The 20,945-nt window shown below is 38.8% G+C and overlaps 1 protein-coding gene across 1 annotated transcript in view; it reads right to left on the bottom strand.

Moving 5' to 3' along the window:
• spock1 (SPARC (osteonectin), cwcv and kazal like domains proteoglycan 1) overlaps window positions 1–18,167 on the bottom strand; it is a 117,090-nt gene extending 98,923 nt beyond the window's left edge. The window contains exons 1-2 of the mRNA XM_008420231.2: window positions 18,027–18,167; window positions 17,344–17,481 (exon numbers count right to left, since the gene is read on the bottom strand). Of these exons, the coding sequence (XP_008418453.1) occupies window positions 17,344–17,478 (135 nt within the window). The 5' untranslated portion in view covers window positions 17,479–17,481; window positions 18,027–18,167. The remainder of the gene's footprint in view (window positions 1–17,343; window positions 17,482–18,026) is intronic.
• Between the last annotated feature and the right edge of the window lie 2,778 nt (window positions 18,168–20,945).

Genomic DNA, 20,945 nt, shown 5'->3' with positions numbered 1-20,945 from the left:
AAATTGTTATTCCTTTCTCATCAACCTGCATCAGATAAAAAAAAAAAGATGAGTAAATTGCCTTCACTGTTAAAACAAGAACATATCTGCCACATTGGTTCTCACCTTAAGGTTCAGTTTCTTCCCCTTGGTGTAGTGGAGAGAAATTCATATTTTGATGTGGTATTTTCTCAGAGTTCATCAGAAAAACACTTGTGGAGAGAGAGTTAGAGAACTTGGTATAAAACCGAAGTATTTAGAATATTTCAAACTAAATGTATATACTGTATTACAAGTAGACAGCAAAAATATTTTTGCTCTTGTTAATACTGTATATTTTATTATTTTTGAACATGTCATATGATAATACAGAAATAAAGAGCAAATGCTAATGCCTGGTTATGCAAATGATTGTCATTCTATGTAAACAATGTGGTGGAATCAATATTTTATTGTTCTATGTTGATCAAGCTATATTATTGCAAAACTCCAAGAAATGATGGCACATGAATGTTGGCTGAAACAAGTTAGGGTGTTTTAGGGATGCATAGCTGAGTTTAAATCATTTCTGCATGTTCTCTCCGTGCACTGGATTCTCTCTGGGTACACCGATTTCATTCCACAGCCCATAAATGCTCAAGTAAGCCACCCTAAACCTCCTTTAGGCATGAGTATATACATGTGTATGGTCAGCCTTGTGTAGACATCCCCTGTGACACTGCAAGGGCAAAACAGGTCCAGGAAATTCATGGGTGAATGAGTTGTTTTAAATCAGGGATCTTCACATCCAGCCTTTAAGAGCTGGAGTCCTACTGAAGGACACAACAGCAGAGTGAAAAGAGGGACGGATTGGTGGCTCCAACCAGCAATCCACCTCTAACCTGTAATTCACCTCCTCATATACTGCTGCCCTAAAACCCTTGTGAAAACTTTTTCCAGATTTTTCAAACTGCACCAAAAGGCAGACACTATATTCCTGACTACCAGGAAAAAAAATATTGTCCAATCACCGTTGTTTTTAAATCCCACAGTCTTTGTAAGGTGATAAAAGGTTTTATGCACTTACTTTGTCTCTTCCCAAAAAGTTTGTTATTACTGATAAATGCCATTTTAATGAATTAGAAAAAGGTACGTACAAAAGTCCCACCTCTTCACATGTGGTATCATTGAAAAGCCCTAAATGTCCTCTCCAGATACCAAAAGGAATTAATTCAGTAGAATGCAGGGGGTGGGAGATATTCAAGTTTAGAAATGTCCTCTACAGACGACAAAAATGAACTACTGGTAGTCAGGAGGTTAAACAAGCAAGTGATCCACATTACCCATTTTCAAATCAGCCTACTTATCACTTCAAGGCTTCAGAAACTGTGTGTTTGATGTTCTAAAAATCAGGAATAGAAAATAATTCATAACTGCTAGAATGGGACATTTATTGTAAGCGTAAGCAATGCATTTAGCTTTTTTTTTTTCCTCCAGGTGTTGATAAAAGCCTCATCACCGAAATAAAAGGTATGTGTTGAGATAGCTGTTTTATACGTTGTGTAAAAAATAACTAAAAAAAAAAAAAAAACAGGTTGTTTTTTTCTGCAGACTACAAAGTGCTCCAGTTAAGAATATGAAAAAAGCACTAAAAGCTACAAGCTGCACTTCTACCACATTACAGTGTCACACAGTCCCTCCCATCCATGGCTCTTCCCCTCACGCTGTCTCTCACTTTCCCCCCCAAGCATTGCATGAGGTGTAACAGCAGAGACCTTGTGAATTATTGAAGCAGACAAGACAATTGTCAAAATCGCATACGCACACTCTCACACTCACACACACAAACAGTAACCTTATCCGTGCCCTCAAGGGAGGAAAAATGAGATAATGACCAATTCAATCTGACATGGTTTTAGGGGCCATAAACATGATAGCTATAGGAGAGAACAAGAGTACAGTAGAGGAGTGATGGAGACACTGAGGAGGTGTGAAAAAAAACAGAAACAGACAGTCTGATTTATCCTACATTGTGACACTTGGGTTGGAAAGGCAATTTTAAAATGTGATTGGTGCAGGACTGCCCACTTTGCCAACGTGACCTCTCCCATTTCATAATAAAAGAGTTTGCCTCCAAAAACATGCAGCCAAACAATGTATTCTCTGACTGACTGCCTTCATTTTAGCAAACTAACTAACTAACTAATGGCCATGATTACAGGAAACACTTTGAGCTAGACAATCAGTCTCAGTGTGGCGCTTGTATATAAATCATAAGATACTGTACAGCTCATTATGCAGTACTAGGAAGAGAAAAATGTCGGTCCAGAGGGTGGTGACAACATACTGGAGGACACGGAAGGAATTAGAAATAAGAAACCCACTTTCTACATATACAAAGTCTTGATGTCTTATTCTGCAATAGCAAGATCTAGTTCTCAAGCAGTCCTGCATTACGTCAACTAACTATTACAAGCTCAAATGTGTTGTTCAAAGCATTCATGGTGGGCTTCCTTGTTCACGGTGCTCGTATAACAGAAATAGTTTGCAAACAGAAGAAAATTTACTTGGTCCCAATAAACGAATAGTTGGACAGAGCTCTGTGACCTTATGACTTAATGTCCTGCACTGCAAAGTGTTGGGTTGACAGTCAAACAGCATTTATAGCAATGTGGGACAGAGCAAAATACAGAAACCGTGCTCATTTTTTGACTGTGCAAATTAGGGTTGAAACATTTCCTCAAATTATTCCAGTACCTCGATTATTAAAATTCCTCAAGGAAAATTTATCCGCCTCGAAGCTTTGTTAAATTATGTTTCATTATGTAGCGCACCATGTTCCGGCCGGGCGATTATTTGAGGTGGGCAGCGTTCAACAATAGTTTAACAATAGGGATTGTTGAACTTTGCTGTGCGATTGTTGGACTATGGCAGCTTTTCTGGCATTGGAATCGGGTTTTCACAGATCTGGAGCGAACGGTAGGAATGGCGGAGAGAGCGAGAGATCCGATTCCTCGGAAAATCGTAAAAATATTTTGCAGAGTACTCGATTACTAAATTATTCTTTTACAACAGCCCTAGTGCAAATTGAAGTTAGTTAAGGATAAACTCTGGCTGCAGGTACATTCCCCACCCTCCCATCCACTCAGCCGGGGCTTAAAGATCAAGGAGAGAAACCCTGACATCCGTTTCCCTGGTGATCTCCTCCATCTTATTTTGGAGGATTCAAAGGTGTTCCCAGGTCAGGAGTCCATCCTGTGGGATCCGGGTCTGTCCTTGGGTCGCCTCTCAGTCGGACATGCCCAGAAAACCTACGAAGGAATGCATTCTAATCAAATGCAGCCAACCTCAACCGACTACAGTTAGACCAGAGGAGCAACAACTCATCGCTGAGCTTCCGTCAGATGAAAGAGCCGTATTCCCAATCTCTCAGGCAGAGCCTCGCCACCTTATGGAGGAAGCTAATTTCAGCTGAAATTACATACACAGATATTAATAAGTCATTTATCCTCAAGCCTATGCCTCTGCCCAGACAAGAATTTTTTTTCTAAAACTTAAAAGTTTTATACCGTTTTTGCCCTTCATCCACACAGAAACTGTGTTTTTTAGAGGAACCAAAACCTAGTGAAGTTAGAAATTAGAATGCGTGTCCCGATTGGGCTCAATTTACAGATTTGAAGAATCATGTGAAAAAGAAATTTAAGCAGATTAACATGTTTTTAAGCCCATTTTTTATTTATTCATCCAATGTAATATTCTAAGTGGAAAATAACAATTAAAAAAAAGACTTCAATCTGTCTGTAATTAATCTATATAACATGTTTTCATTTATAAATGTATTTATTAAATAGATGGACTTTTCAATGGTAATATGTTTGTAAATTACAATATAATGTACAAGACACAGTTTGGTAAGTAAATGAGATGGGAAGTTGAATTTCTGAATGAACAGAATATGAAGTGCTTTTATTTCATTTAGCTGAAAAGATCTTTGTTTGCAATGACGCAAGTTTAACAGCAACACAGCAAAAGGTCCCTGCATGGTTGAGCCGAACTGCCAAAATAAATTCTCATTGTCACCTAATTTTCTTCTCAGCCTCATGTCGTCCTTTCCTTCTTGTCACAACAGCCCTGGGAAACGTTTCGCCCCCTCTCTCCATGCAAACTTTCTTGTGTGATTGGTCTGAATGTCATGGGTGTGTTTATTTATGTGCTGCTCAACTTCCATGAGTTGGTGTTCTGACCAACTGTGCAAGGTAGGACAGATCGTCAGGCAGCACAGATAGTCAGAACACCGGTTTTTCAGTCAGGGCAGATTTGACATATTAAACCCTCTCTGCTCAGTTCTGGTGGTTTCACAAACATCTTGCGTTTTTTGTTTTGTTTTAACGTGAAAAATTATTTTCTCCTAAAAATTTGTGAACTCGTAATGTTCATTCTTCTCTGCTGCGTTTTCTATGCTGTTGTAAATCACACATGGGAAAACATCATGACGACCAAAGTGCGACTTGTGAACCGTGAAAGGTCTGTACGAAAACGAACTCTCCGAAACCACGTGACTGTGTTCGACTTTGGTTCACCTCTGCTGGGTCTTTTAGATGTTTAAGACAGGTTATTCTTATTTTGTTCTGGAATGACTCAAAGTCATTTAATGAAGCATTCTGTGTGAGAAGTTTCCATATGGCCATTATTATGAAGATGAAGCTAAAATAAATAGTTTCTTAAATACAAATTTCAGCCTTTTAGAGGAGAATAAGTAGGTGCAAACAGTCTTCCATCAGAACTGTTTACATAAGAAAAGCGATATTAATGACCCTAAAGTTCAACACTTTAAATCTAAGTCAAGTCATATGTGTTTCCATATTATTAGTCGGGACAAAAGTCTTTGATTTTGCGACTTCTTGCAGGCTCAAGATTTGAAACTCGAGTCTAAAACCATTTCTGAAATCTTGCTCTTTCAAGTATTACCTGGTGGACAGCCTCATAACGTGTGACGGTTCAACTCTTTCACCATGACAGACCAGAGAGGAACCAACTTTACTCCTTCCTCAGATTATGCTAATCTGACTCCCCATGAGTTGCTGAGCAACCTTTTACACTAAGAACACTTGTAAAATAAAATGAATATTTTTTAGTTTTCTCCATGTGACAATTTGTGTTCCTTGTTTAGCTGTCTTGTCAGTCGTTTTATTCAAATGATTATAAGTAAAGTTGATGTTAAAATTCTGGACACAATGAGCCCCTGTGAGCAATTTAAACCGTAATGGACTCTTGCTGAGAAAAGCCTTCCCACCGCATCACACCAACACTACTAAGAACTATTACTACTGAGAACTGATGATTTTAAGATATGACTTTTCAAAAACAAGTGGATGAATTTGTGGCGAAGAAGAAGATGTCTGTAATTTAGCTGCACAATCTCCATGTGGTGAGCAAAGGGGAGAATTGATGGTACTTCAGAACCGTCATTAAATAACAAAAACTCTCGAAGGATCGAAAACCATCGAGATGGTTTTGTACTACTCCGGTTCAAACAACAACTGGAGTAGAACAAGCTGTGATACACATCAAACAGATATTAAGCAGTCAATGAATCAAAGCAAAAAGACGTTATGCTCTGAACAAAGCAATGCTGACACCCTGAAAACAATGCCCTTGATAGGAAACAGACAGACAAATACGAATGTTATGGCTCATCTCTACTCATGGATTCAGCCAATAAAACACATTAGAGGAAGACGAATAACACCCTGATACAGTACACGGAGACGTAGAGGCTGCCAAACCAAGACGGAAAAAAACTACACAGTCTAATCAAATGCTTGATCCAGCACACAGCAGGGGTGGCAGCTTCATCAATATCAATGACAAAAAAAGCACTCGCCAAAATCCACAAATGAAAAAAAATATATATTAGGACATAAATCATAACATAAGACTACACCATTGTTAGCCTTACGGGAAAAACAAAATGACAGAGGAAAACTATGGACGGTTTATACCTGGAATCATGCATAATTTTCTTCATTTGCAGAATACGAAGAGGTGTAAATCAGCTCATTACTTTGATTCATGAACACACACACGCACACACACACATACACACCTTCCCCCATAAAAACCAGCATGCCACTAAGTGTGAAGAATGAAAATGCAGCAATTTTATAGTCCCACTGCAGTAACAAGGAGACGTCTCCCTGTCATTACTATACTATAGATTTTAACCAGAAATGACATGCAGTCAAAAATATGAAGTATGGTGCAAAGAAAAATAAAAATACGATTTTGAAATGAATCACTCTTCAGAGCTGAAAATGCAGGCTGAATAACAAACAGGTTCAACAAAACTGTATTAACAAATATGATTTTCACGCCTTCAATTTATTTTGTTATTTTACTTCCCTCTTTAATTATTATACCTAAGCTGCTCTTAAATGCCCAGTTTACTGCATAATTGGCCTGCAGAGACTGTATTATTCTTTCATGCTTCTTTACTCATATTTTATATCTAGTCATCACTGTAGCCTGTGAAAGATCCTTTATTACTAAAATTACTTAAGTCAATCAGCCATCTAAAAATGCTGTACAAGTATTTTTTTTGTCACGGCGATATGAGCTTCTACATTTCTTTGCCTAATTTTTGAAAAAATTCCCACTTCAGTATAAATAACATCGCTCATGCCCATCACCTTATAATAATGCAAGTTTCAACATACATCGGTGTAAGCAAAATAAGCATCAGTGTACATCAGGGTTCATTCTTCTAAGGATTACAAAATCTTTTGAAGCTTTATCTAAGAGCTACATTCGACAAACACATAAATCAGCACAGTAAGATCCTGGTTTAAACCGTTACAATAAAAAAAGGATCATATTAATTATCAGTGTTGATCATTTTCATCTGGCAAATTCAAACAGCTTAAAGAAGTGACTACACGGAGGATGAAGGGTATAGTATGAACCCTGATTCATTATGAATATTAGCTCTGCGTCTGCAGAGCAGAAACAGCAGCAATGTGTTTTTATTTGTCTCCCTCTTTATCACTTGGAGCAAGATCTCCAAACACAGAACCCACGGTGGCTTCACGGTCTTGCTAAGCAACATATCCGACAGCATCTCTTCAAAAGACTTTGTAGCTTAGCAGGAGAGCTTCGTATCAGCAACCCAGAAGGCTGACAGAAAGGTGATTCTTACAGAGCAAGAATAAAACTTGGAGAAGCTGTCATGACAAAGTCAAGAGAGAAAACACACACCAACGTGTTGTACTGATGACGGATTGCGCAATTCTCACATCCCTTCGGCCTTGTGACTGTACATCTGCTCTGCTCATAGTGTTGATGGGCTTCAGATTAAAGTTCGTCTTCATCTTCCCCTCGCACAGTTCCTGTTTTGCCAGCAGTGACCCTGCTTTTTCCCTTCCTCTCTGTTGTAAACTCCCAACTCGCATGCGCACACACTCACAAATACTCTACCAGACAACCTATTTGTCTCAGTTATGAAGGGGCAGCGACCTTCATCTTCCCCGTGTCCAAATTGTCCTCTGCTACCTTTTTGTAACTGGTTTCTCAAATACTAACAAATTATATTGAAACTCCAGTCTGGGTTACCTCTCCCGGTACATTCAGTGATCAATCTCTCCAAGACTTTTGGGAGTAAATGAAAGCCTGGGTGTGTTTATGCATCAATACGCAAAGAAACAAGTCAGCAAGTGAAGATACTTTAAAGTGCAACCACCACTGTAACGATGGATTTTTTTTTTTCAGTAGGATTTTTTGAAAAAATAAACAAAAGAAAAATTTAGATCTTGGAGCAAAATATTTCATCTTGAATTAGAACAATGGGAGAAAAAGGGGAGATGGCACAATGTTTTAAAAAGAGTGGCGAGCCAAACAGGCATAAATGATGCATGTTTGGTGGGGAGATTCACTGAAAGGAGGCTTTATACGGGTGTCTAAAAGTTGTGGGGGGGGGCTGGATCCAGATGGGGAGGCGGGAAGGGGGTTCTCTGAGCCACACCCTGCCCTTCCCCCCTCCCCACTGAATAACAATGACTGAACAACAAAGCCAATCTCTGCACATAGCACACCAGGGCAAAGACAAAGATACACTGAGGACAGCAATTTATTTTGGATGCACAGGGGGGGAGGCGCGCTTCCAGGTGTGAATGTGTGCACAGCGAGGCCGAAGAGCGCTAAAAGAGAACATGCATGCTCAGCAAAACCTTTTTCCTCCATGAATGAAATGAAAAGGCGGGGGCACGAATGCACAAAATAAGCAACCGGAGCAAGTTGGAAGTAAAAATAAAATGTCAGGTGCTTCCACCGCAGAACCACACCTGCTAACACGAATCCTCCTAAGTGATCAGTGAGCCAATGCTGGTGTTTTGACTGGCAGCTCTGAAGAGGCTGTCATCTCAAAGTGCTGCTGATAAACGATGACAACATTTAATTCCCACTGAGAGTGTGAGTCGAGACAGGCTGCTCTAATACTCAACACTCGCGGTATTATTTGAGCAATTTTTTTTCTACACGTCACCAGGTTCATCAACTAATGAATTGACAATCTGGTGCTTTGCAGGCATCCCGTGTCCTGTGCAAGTATGATTTAGTGCCTTTCTGTAGCCTCGGCGGCACGCAGCGGGGCAAACGGGATTTCAGTCTGAAAACAGCGAAAGTAAGAGAGGGAGGGAAATGACAGGCAAATCCTTTTAAGACAAAAACAAACAGTGGATTTAGAAGTGTTAAAACCAATTTTCCGCATCTTGACAAAAACAGCGAAGCTGCCAAAACGGTGACGATGGCAGTTTGTTTTGGTAAAAGGAGATCAGTGTTTGGACAAATCTTACAAGAAAAATTAACATTCTTTGTTACTTCTGTTAAATATAAATCAAGTAATGGTGCTGTGTCCAACCACTGAGCAATATTTTTGTTGGAAAGACTACACTGCGTCCCGTGGCAAACAGTGTAAAAATGCTGTTAAAATATCCACATAAGATGCATACAGGGGCCTAACCGTGGTTTAAAAGGTGCGAGTAGGGATTTCTCTGTCCAGGTACAAGCATTACATTCCCACACCAATCAATATTTCTTTTTAAATGATTGGTGTCAAAGTTACTGACTAAGGTGAACTGTTGCTGGTGGATTACTGTCTTTGAAAGAGCTATATGGCTGCAACTTCTGCTGTAATTATTTTTTTCTTATCTGTTTTTTGTGCTTTCCCCCTCAGTGTTTGCTGCATACAACAACTTTCACAGTGAAACTGTGCTAGTTGCTGCAGCCCCCCCATGTATCTGTGCTGGCTGTGCCAGCATATTCACAGACGGCTCTCAGTACAGGAGACAGAGCTATGTAGAGAGTTTCTGTAACGCTATTTATCAATGTGTTGCAATGTTTAAAATGGAAACAGTAAATTTGTGAAGAAGCACAATGTTTTCTGTGAGTTTTGTCTGCAGACAGTTAATTTTGAAGATGATACATTATTTTACAAGTCAAATTATTAACCAATGTCAAAGCAAAAAGTAAATGCCTAAACAACAGAAAGTTGTGCATGTCTCAGGTGATGCATTGTCAAAATGTAATAGTGGCTTTCTTGACCTAGTGAACTTGTGTACGAGCAGCATTCCGAGGCTAAATTTGGACAATATCTCTCTTATAGAGAAATACAGAAACAGTTGCATTCATATGTACACTGAAATATGACTTAAGTGCAGTACAATCACAAATAGGCCTAAACTAATGTAGTACTGGTTAAATGTTGAGTATTATTCTCCACTACTATTTTTGAACTAAAAGACATGAACTGGTCGACATAAAATAGTCATAAGAAGTTGTTCATGGATCTAAAGTGTGTGGAGAGCACTCCTAGGCAAAATGTGTAACTCTTAATCCATTTTATTCAAACTACAAAGTTAAATTTGTAACCAGCAATGGAGGGAAATTATTTTAATGGGGGTACTTCAAAACATTTTTTATTTAAAGTGCAAACCTCAGAACTTTAATAATTTATCCTTCATTGTCTTAACTTGCCTCTTAAAAAAAGCAAATAGTTAAATCAGTGTAGAAGGCAGGTAAAATGTCTAATCTAAACTCTTATCAGGAAAGTGTTTATTCTGATACACTACTGACAAATAGTTTATTTCACAAAGCCAAAGCTACTGAAATGATATTTGTGACAGAGAAAAGCAGCATGTCTGTGTTCAGTGAGATGGTACTGTGTATGTTACTGCCTCTACTTTATGTAAATCAGCCCAGTTATTCTTATTCTCTGTGGCCTGAACTCTGTCACAAAATTTTGATTGGCTGCTTGAGTTTTCTTTTGTTTATTTTTGCCATTTCTTCCCCGCTGCTCCAGCTGTACTGTGCATATTCAGATATTTTCTCTCCTGACCAGAACACTTTGATGCAGCCGAACAGCACAGAGAAGCTGCAGGCTCACAACAAAGTTGACCCTGTCTGAAACAGAAGCTCAGATGAAGTCGGCGCCGCATACAAATGTGACTGGATTCTCCGCAGCTATTCTGCATTAACATAAAAGCGCCTGGAAAATTAAAATGGGAACTGTAGCCCAAGCAAAATGACATATTGTTTTCATAAACAAGAACGGGAGATTAGGCAAATGTGGGACAAAGGTGCACAATCAAATCTGCAGGGTAAGAAACAGGTTCTACTTTGTAAATAGAAGAAAAGATTAGGGGTGTTTGTAGTTTACTGAAACACACAGTTGTTTTAGCTTTAACTTACGGCTAAACAACCGTTATATTTTTTGCTAGCTCAGCAAAAAGCTAAAAATAAAGAAAAAGAACTGTAGCAAGTCTACTCTGTGAATCAGAAATATGCTGCTTTAAAAGATATAGAGTAAATATAAAGTTGCCAATAATAACAATAAAACCAGTTATTATAAAGTTGCCAATAATAATAAAACCAGTTATTAATCCTTACAAAAAAATAATTTTAGAAAAGGCATTTCAGAATGTTACAGTTTGATGAGACAAGTCTTCTGATTGTTCTATTTGTGAAGAAAATGCATGGAAAGCAGACCTTTAGGAAAATTTGTCCCTGGAGAACAGCATATAAACCAGATTAGTCAAAAACAGGTAATACAAGCCCTAAGCTACTACAATGGCAGATGAGAGTAGACGTTACCTCAGAAAAGTGAAGCAAATTCAATCAAGACATTCAAGAAGCCTGCAACAGATGTGGGGGGTTTACGAGGCCACTCCGTTTCATTATTTTTGGTAATATAGAATATCTGTACACGAGGTTCTTCAAATTAGACTGGAACTTGATCGCAGGGTCTTCTTGCTAGGTCTTTATTCTAAGTGAAGCCAAATTAAAAGAGCAAATAGGGCAATTGCACTTACCTGAGAATTTATGGATAAACCCTGTATCACGGAAGGGTTTGAGGGACTAACTTCTTGCTTAACCATGAAAAAAAAAATCTCTGCTATTCTTAAAATCAGACATGATCTTTTCCACAACGTATGGGGTTGTTTCATTATCTACATGAAGGACAATGATTATTCAGTGAGTGATGCTACTGAAGAGCTGTTGGTGTACCCAGCTTGTTTCTTTTCTCACTGACTTTGTGACCTGATTAGTTGTATGCTCTTATCTTTGTTTTTCTATGTTAACCAAACGTGTATTGCATGACTCCTGTTCCACTATTGTAGGTACCTGCACATTTGGACTATTTTTGTTGTGACGTTCTCTCTTCTTCCCCCATTTATGAAAAACTCGGACATATTTCTGAAAAAAAAAAAAAGAAATAGAAAAACCGGTGTGCTGATGAGACAATTTAAAAACATCTACTAAAAAGCTTTCCTGAACTAAAATTAGACAAGATAAAAATAGTTTATTCAGAGTGCATCCCAACCCTCCTCCTGCACTTCATGGTCCAGTGATTAGTACTCGACAAAAGGATTAATCAAACCCTACTTTTCTTAACTGAACTCTGACTCCAAGTCTTGGATAGGCTCCTCTGCCTGAGCATGGACACTCATGCATAATGCAAGAAGTAGCAAATGGCTCATCAGTGGGGATGCCGAGTGAAACATGGCAGGCAGGGGAGAGCAGCAAAGAGGAGGAGTCACAGAAGGAGGTGCAAGGGGAAAAAAGGGAGAGAGACAAAGAGGGCATGGCTGAGGGAGCACAGGGTCACAGCAAAAAAAAAAAAAACCAGGAGCATAATGGTAGAATACGTACAAAAACACTGAGTTTATGACTCAAAGAAAGAAAAAAAAATCAATAAATAAGAAGTGTAATGAAGAAAATGACTTGCAGGAAAAATGAAATCGAAATAAGAACTGTGATTTACATGTTAGAGATAATAAAAGATACTGGTGAAAATAGTGGTGAACTTTTCTGTGAAGCTTGTTATACCTTTAGTATCCCACGTAGCATAAAAGTAATTCTCCCTAGTGCACCAACCAAGCCAGAAACTTACTGTAATATGCAAGTTGTTCAACTCTTATTCAGCAGATCACAATCCTCTTTTTAATACCGAGAAGACAACACAAAAAAAGTAAAACACCTTAAACATGCACCACAGAAATCTGTTTTGTTGACGTTGGAAAGACGGTGACAGTACCAAATTATTATTTATGTCTTCCCTTCCTAGTCACATTATTTTTATAAATGCCCTAAGAAGTCAAGAAAACAATTTTTTTACTTACACATCTTCTCAAGATGTGTGTGCAATCCCTTCGACAATGCTCTGTAGGAACTACATAAAATAAGAAAAGAAAGCCAAATTATCAGTAGTGATTATTTATATTGCAGTTGTCAGCTAAAGCTACACAATCATGACAGATCTCATCACACATCTGTCACATGGTGTAATGGAAGATTATCAGTTGTGATTGATGAATAACAAAATCACAAATTTCTCATGAGTGCTAATTTTCATTTGGGGCATGTGGGAATACAAAGTGAGCTTCTGAGTACATCATGTCACAATCACTCTTCTTCAGCATTTGTTTGTTACTTGGTTAGCAAATTTTCCAGCTTGCAAGCTGAGGTCAACTTTGATTGGTAGTGCCTTATTCCCTAATTTCCATCTATAATTCAGTATATAGATGGAAATATATATATATATATATATATATATATATATATATATAGTCAAACTTAATCTAGTTTTGACTACTAGATTAAGTAGTCAAAACTACTTAATCTATGCAGAAGACAATATGATTACATCCTACCTTTGCGTAAAGCTGAATGGGTTTCATATGCACACATGTTCATACATTCATCATGGGCATGAGTCAAATTCATTTTAGGCTCTTTAGTACCTGTTTTGACCAGCTGTTTTCCATCAGAAATTATATAAATACAATTTTGATCATTTTTTAAATATCAGAACAAAAATTACAAGTTATAGAGATGAACTGGACATTGCTGGATTACCAAGGGTTTAAGTTTACAGTAAAAGATATTTTGAGTCACTAAATTAAAAAGGGTGTTGACCAAGGGGAGAAGTGTCTGTTACGGTCAGATCAAACAAACGCTAAGCTATTTGGTCACATTTATGAAGAACTGTGTTTGGAGGCATCACGGTAAGGCTTCTTTAGCTTTCTTGTTCAACAAATGGCTCTGTAATAAAATCACTCAGATATGGCACTCTACTTATACTGTGAATACATGTTCATAAACATCTAATGAAGTCTATAATATCCCTCTCGCTTGGACGTTTTCAAAAGTGAAGCTAGTCTGGGCTGGAATTCACGAGGTTCATATAAAAGATATACCACAGAGGGAAAGGATAAAACAATACAGTGACCGTTTGCTTCTTATTAGTTTTGGTTTCAAGCATCACTGCTACTGAAGGAACTAATCTTGGCTGAAGTTAAGCAAACTGTTCTGTCTCTGTGCACTTCAGCACCAGTTCCACTGGGTTTTTGCATTAAATCACCCAACCAGCTGGTCACACAGACCGTCCACGTCCTTCAGCCACAATGCCAGCAAACCCTGACTTGATTCAGTCAGGATAACACTGTGACTACCTCTCTTGGCAGTTGAGAGGCAGAACAGCAGCGGGGTGACTTCAGACCCAAATGTCATGCCAATCCTTTCAGGAAGAACAAAATGGCAAAAAGGAGTCCAAGTCCCAGGTGTTTTATATTAGAAAGGATTTCATACTGGGCTGCACAGTGGTGCAAGTGGTAGCACTGTGCATGTGCGAGTATGGTTGTTTGTCTTGTAAGTCTCTGTGTTGCCCTGCAATATGTTGCCAACCTGTGTAGAGTGTATCCTCCTTCGCACATGTGGACACTGGAGATGGGCACTAGTTCCCTCGTGACCCCCAGGGTCACGAGGGAACTANAATTTGGTGGTGGCAATGTCATCATGTTGTGGGGTTTTACTGCCAGAGGTGGTGGCGCATTGCACAGAAATGATGTGAAAGTAAAGAAGGCCTACTTCAAATTTTTTAATTACATCATCAGCTACAGGGTGAAACAGACATTAAAAAATATATATATCTTGAAAATCTGAGCCAGGGTATATTTATGTACAGTTTATTCAATTAAATCTAACAGTTCAGTTTCATCTTGCAGAGCTGCTACTGACTTGTAGAGATGCATGTAGACGTATTTAGTTTGTTTGTTGTTAAATTTACAGCAATCCCCCCACCGCATAACTGATTTCTAAACAGAGCCACGGTTTAATGCTGTTGTACTTTGAGGCATATTTGTGCAAATTTAATTTGGGTGACAAAGAAGAGAGAAATGAACAGCTAAGTATGGAGGTAGAAAGGAGACACAGCAGAGCGAGCCACAGCCACTGTTGCAGGAGACAAATTGCAAACAGCAGGTTCCTTCGTGCGATAGGTCAGACAACACACACTCGGACACAAACACACGTAATCACCGCAGCAGCTCCTGCATCTGTACGGCAGCAGTGCTTGAAATATTCAACATAAATGTCACCCCTATCTATTGCCATTCCTTTCCCCTCCTATTCCTGCTGACTCTCCTCCACCGTCTCCCATCCCCCACTGACAGTTTGCCATTAACAAGTTTCATTTGCACAGGAGACCAGAGAGCAGCATTAAGAGAGAGCAGTGGAGAAGCACACACACCAGGTAGTCGAGCTCTGGCTGAGAGCAGGCTGTCATGAACATCTTTCACATCACAGTTCCTGTGCTGGACCAAGATGGCCACCTCTAATAAGGCCAAAGTTGCCCCTCAGTCTGCCGAAATGTCTGGGGAACATGTTTGCAGGGAGACAAGGACATCATAGAGTTGAGAGCGTGGAATCACTTCTGTAGCTGTCAGCAGTGAAATAACTTGAGACTGGGCAGGTTTAGCACTGAAGATACTCTCTGAAAAAGGTTCAGAAGAGATTTGGAGGTAAATTTTTCTTACTCCGGCTAGTCAGAGGAGAATCTTGTCCCAATTCTTCAAAAGACACCATGACACAAATAAAAGCTCTGAGTGCTAGGATTTGTTCTCCGTTTATAAAATATTTAAGGCAGTCTAAAAGGAACCCAAGACACGGTGGTCCTCAAGGATTTGGTCGAGTTGGAGATCATGCACTAGCCAGGGAAAAACAATGTCACATCAAGATAATTTAACAGAAACATTATTCCTTGGAATATTTCAAATCCAATCCTACTTCAAAAACATGGTAGCCAAGTCTGGTTTCTGTTTATAAAATGTTTTCTGTCTAAGGAAACCCAATGGATTGCAGCAGTCCTTCTTCCTGAATGAGCATGTGGTGACAGTGGAATAAAACTTAGGATGGTATGGGGTGGTTGTGTTATGCTTAACTTGCACATTTACAGGATTCAGATCATTTGTTCACTGAGAAAAAGTCTATTTCTACGTAATTTAAAGCACTTCATCTGATAGAAATCTGATCTGTGCAGTGCATCTCTGTGCTTATACAGCGCACAAATCCAATGATGCAACATCTAGAAAAACCACATTCTGCACTATTAATTCTAGCAGACTAAACAAATGATTGCAAGAAGGAAAATACATCTATTGATCAGAGCTCTCTCAAACAAGACAAAATGTTGCCTTTTTTTATTTTAAAAAGGGGGAAATATGTGCTGATTCCAATTTGTCCTTGTGTTTCCTGAAAAAGAATACAGCTTTTTAAATTCAACTTCTACTTTGTTGAATGTTTAAAAAAGTAAAGTCACCCCAAGTTTACCTTCTATCAATAAAAAAAAAAACTTGACTTAACAGATCTAGAATGTATTGTACTGGAGTGATAAACATATCACAGGTTTGACAGGACAACTATTAATTACTGACTCTTAATCTTGCCTGGCAGAAACACATTACTAAATGAACACCATGGCAGTTTTTCAGACCATATAGGGAACAGAACAACCATGTTCAAAACGGTGCTCTGCTCAAATGAGACCATACAAACTTTTTGGCACACATGGAAAATATATGTAGAGAAAAAAACAAAACTGCTCATCAAACTAACCACACCATCTCCATGGTGACACAAAGTTGGCTGCATCAGGATGGGGCTAAATATTGGGCAATTATGGACAAAAGCATTTAGAGCAAGAGAGAAATTGCTCTAAAAGCTAAACCATGACACTAAACATATAACCCAGAGCTACATTTGGTTTAGATTCAAATATATCCATGTATTCAGATGGAACACTCAAAGTCTAGACATGAATTTATTGTACATTTGTGGCAAGAAAATTAATCTTCACAGGTGCTCTCCATCCCATATGACAGAGGTTGAGTTGTACTGCAAAGAATAACCAAAAATGTCGTTTTCTGAAAGAGCAAATGTACTAGAGTTTCAAAGTATGCACAACTTTCTAATGGCCTAAAACCCCAGAACAAAACGCAAAAGTTTGTCTTTAACCACAATATTTTTTTTAAGGTGAAAAAAGGAAACATTTAAAAGGGGATCAATACGTTTGCAAGGCACTGCAGGTGGGTTTTCTACTTATTGTAAAATCCTTCCGTGTTTGTAAGTTAATGTTTTGTATGAGCCAAAGAAAGAATAAACAGATAGCGTGTCAGAATGCCAATACTGATGATGCAAATCAGGCAGCGGGGAAACAACTCAGTCATTCAGAGCGGAAGATAATCATTCTGCCATGGCCAGCAGAGTAATGCCGTTTGTCCAAAAGTCTGACTGGCTTTCAAGCAGGGTTCCAACCTGCTGAGTTTCTACAAGGTGGATTACGCCTGTTGGCAAGAGCTCAAGTACTCACTGGGTGTATCAAGGGCGACGTGTGCACGCACACACCCACACACACACACACAGGCACATAGATCCACGCATTAAAGATTAACCCACACGCGCACATTTACGCACAACGGGTCTAACTATATGCTCTTTTTGGAGGGGCAAGTTCGTTTTGTTGTTTTTTTTTTTTTTTTTTTTTGCAGCGCAACTCACATCTCTGAATCTGTTCCAGGATCGATCCTTGTTGTACTGAGCCACGGTGCCCGGCCATTTCTCGTGACTGATGGCGTAGACCGCCGTTTCTGTGCTCAGCAAGAGAGCCAAGGCAGGTAGCAGAAAGAAGAGCATCTTCTGTAAAGCAGAGAGAGAGAAAGGAGGCTGACAGGGGGGAAAAGCTGATGCGGAGGTGGCTGCAAAGTGTAGGCTATCGAGAGAAAAGTCTGATAAAGCACTTTAGAAGATAAAGAAATGTTACCGGGAAGCTCGTGAATACACATGCAATAATTAAAAAAAACTTCGCAGGGGAAAAAAAACAACAACCACTGTTTATATTTGGGAGTAGTGTCATAATTGCTTAAACTGCTTATCCTTTGTCTAATCGGATTATAAACACAGAGTTGTCACCGCGACAGATGGGGCAAACAATTACCCCCCAACACCCGCCCCCCATTCCCCCAGCGTCCACCACCCCTTTCTTTATTAAGCAATTAACGGCGTTAACACAATTACCACCCCCTCCCAGCTTTGTCCTGGCTTTTCTTTTTTCTTTTTCTTTTTTTGCTTTCTCCATTAATCACAAACTGTTACATTTCATTTCAAGGTTTTTTTTTTTATTTTATTTTATTTTATTTTTTTTATCAATTCTATCAGGTTCCAACAGCAAATTCTTTGCCTACCCGAGATAGTTATTCGGTGTCCGATCTGGAATGAAAATAAGTCCAAGACGGCAGCGGGAACTCCTCCTGTAGCACCCGGCTGCTGGTGGGACTGACGGAGCTAGAAAAAAAACAGAGCGAAGCGGGGAGGACAACTGTGAGGACCGGGAGCTTTCTCCTCCTCCTCGGTCATCAGACACCGCCCCCTTCTCTCTCTCTCTCTCTCTCTCTCTCTCTCTCTCTCTCTTTCTTTCGCTCTCTCTCTCCTCAGCCCTCACCGTGTCATTGATTTTCCGTCGGGGGATCTTTTTTACGCTCACACCAAAGCGAAGGCTGAATTTTGGAGTCATGTCAAAGCACTGTGTTCTGCGTGTGCAAAACACCAACTCCGGTTTAGTTACGCGCGTCTGCTGTACTAAGTTTCATGCCATAACGCACATGAAACAAAATAAGAGCTGTGCTTGTACTGGTGCTCATGTGGAGAATGGATTTATCCGATAAGAGCAGGTTTTAGAGACGGGGCGAAGAACGCTGTTAAAAAGCTCATATTTTTAATTAAAGTAGGCCTCCAGTGATATATAGGCCAAATTACTGGGGCTCCATTGTGAAAAGCAAAATCTTTCATATTTAATCAGTGCTCATCATCCACTTTCGTTTTCTTTCATTTTTGCACATTTCTAGTGAAGTTTGCTGTAATACTTGTGTCAGTGTTTGGGGCAAATAAGAATAATGGAAACCACTCCTCTCTACTATATCTGTTCTGTTCTGTTGACTTGTTTTGGGGTTAGGGGAGCAGTAACTCAGTGCAGTTCTATTTCCCCAAGTCTCACATGAAAGGTTTTTCTGTTTTAGCAGTTTTGGCTCCTGTCACTATTTTCTTTGCTGATGCACACATGCTTGAGAAGTGGCCAGCTGCTATGAATGAATGTGATTGATATCAGATGCCAGAAGAAAACAATTTTTGGCTTTTGGTTTTCAATTTTTTTAAATGTAATTTCCAATTAAAAATACATTTTCAGTTATGTTTGGTTTTTCTTTTCCTCTTTTTACCATTTTGATAGATTACATTTTTAATGTTAGTGCTCTGTCCAACTATATTTTTTATCTTATATTATCTCGTCTTAAGTTGTGTTTTTCTATCCATCTGCTTCCATCATATTGTACCAGTCATGTTTCTGTCACCAATCACACCAAATCTGAACATAAACAGCCATTGTTCATGTCTGGATTTGCCACATCTGGCTTCTTCTGGGGCAGAATTATGATGCACATCTCACCTCAATCACCTAAAAGTTAAATGAAATTCAACAGAACTGCTCAGACTGCAGATTCTTTGAAAACGACCAGATGTGTGTCTGATTCAGTACCACATATGGACATGGCAAAATTCAGGTTTTCTTGGAAGGGGGGCAAAAATGTCTGAACTGGGACATTCAGACAGCCATCAAAAGTTGAATATCTGTCACATGTGGTCAAAAATAAAACCGAAAGTGTCCTGTTAGGAAATCACTTAAATTAATACTATTGGATATGATTAACCCTAGGAAGTAGGATTTACCCTAATGTGTATCTTTTTTTTCTTTTTAATCAAATAAAACATGTTGATTTTTCCAATTTTCCAATTTGCTTTGGGGTTCAAAATGGTGAAAGTAAATGTTAAAGAACACTCTATGACCTTTTTACTTTGCTTAAGTGAAGTATATTTACTAACTTTTTTCGGCTGTATGACATACAACAGCCCTAACTGCATTATATCCATAAAGAACAAGATAATCAATGAGTCTCTTCTAGATGTACATTCTTCAGTTTGTTCTCTTATACTGTGAAGTACAGGAAAGGACTGGAAAGATTGCGTGGAAGACTTAATGGAAAAAGTAGTTAAGAAGCTCAATGTGGACAAATTGGAGTTCTGAAAGAGTTATACATTAGCTAGACACGTCTTGCAATAAATGATATTCAAAAATGTACAAGCTATCTAGATGCAAGTTTTAAAAGTTTTTTCAATTGTCGGCTAAATTTAATCTAGAACATCTTACACTGAGCAAGTCTCAAACATGTGCAAAATACCAAAGGTTGTATGTTTATTCAACCACAAATACAAAACTTGCAAAAGCAGCAAATAATTTGGTGTTAAAAATATAAGCTCTCTATTTGCAAAGACACACTAGCTCAAAATGATCTGTCATGTACTTTAGCCTATTGATAGTGAACCATATGTGCATTCAAGCATCCAAAGAAGGCTTTTATGTATCTTCTATTTTTAACTCTGGGAGCTGATGCAATTGTTAGTGTTTTTCTAACATTTTTAGTCAAATTTTACCACTCTTTTATTCCAGTTAAGGACCACTTCACTCAGGCATTTTTTCCTCATCTTTTTTCTTTTTTTTTCCTATGGGAATAAAACAGAAGAGCAGCTTTAGGGATAACCAATTTTAAATAAGAAGATAAAAACTTACGGAACAAGTGAAGGGGAGAAACTGCATCCTAGCAGTAAGTTTACCGCTTTAGATCCTTCACTCTGAAAGTGCAGATGGCAAAAGAAAAACGACAGAGGGCAAACAAAATGATGAAACAAGACTCAAGTCGAGTGCGTGGATGTGTGCAGGTGTGTCGTAGACAAGAAATCAGGAAGATGATTCTTGAACGTGCGCACCGGTGTGTGATGGACAGTGTCTTAATGAGTTTTATGTGTGTGACTTTCATATAAGTGGCTCCATCCACCTGTCTGAGAATGAAGTTTATAGATGACGTATGTCTGGTTTCCCCTGTCCAGAAGCTCAGAGAGTTCCAGCAAAACATAACATCTCTGTCACACAAAAATTTACATTTATAGTGCTCTTCGGGGCATTCATAAATCCAATTACCGATGACGTTACACACAAGATGAAAAGAGAAAACTCAAAGAGCATGGAACACACCAGCAAATAGGATAACATGTAG

This window comes from Poecilia reticulata, linkage group LG10, assembly GCF_000633615.1.
Source record: "Poecilia reticulata strain Guanapo linkage group LG10, Guppy_female_1.0+MT, whole genome shotgun sequence".
Taxonomy (NCBI): domain Eukaryota; kingdom Metazoa; phylum Chordata; class Actinopteri; order Cyprinodontiformes; family Poeciliidae; genus Poecilia; species Poecilia reticulata.
The sequence above is the reverse complement of the archived record's forward strand: the minus strand, read 5'-3'. Positions and strand labels throughout refer to the sequence as shown.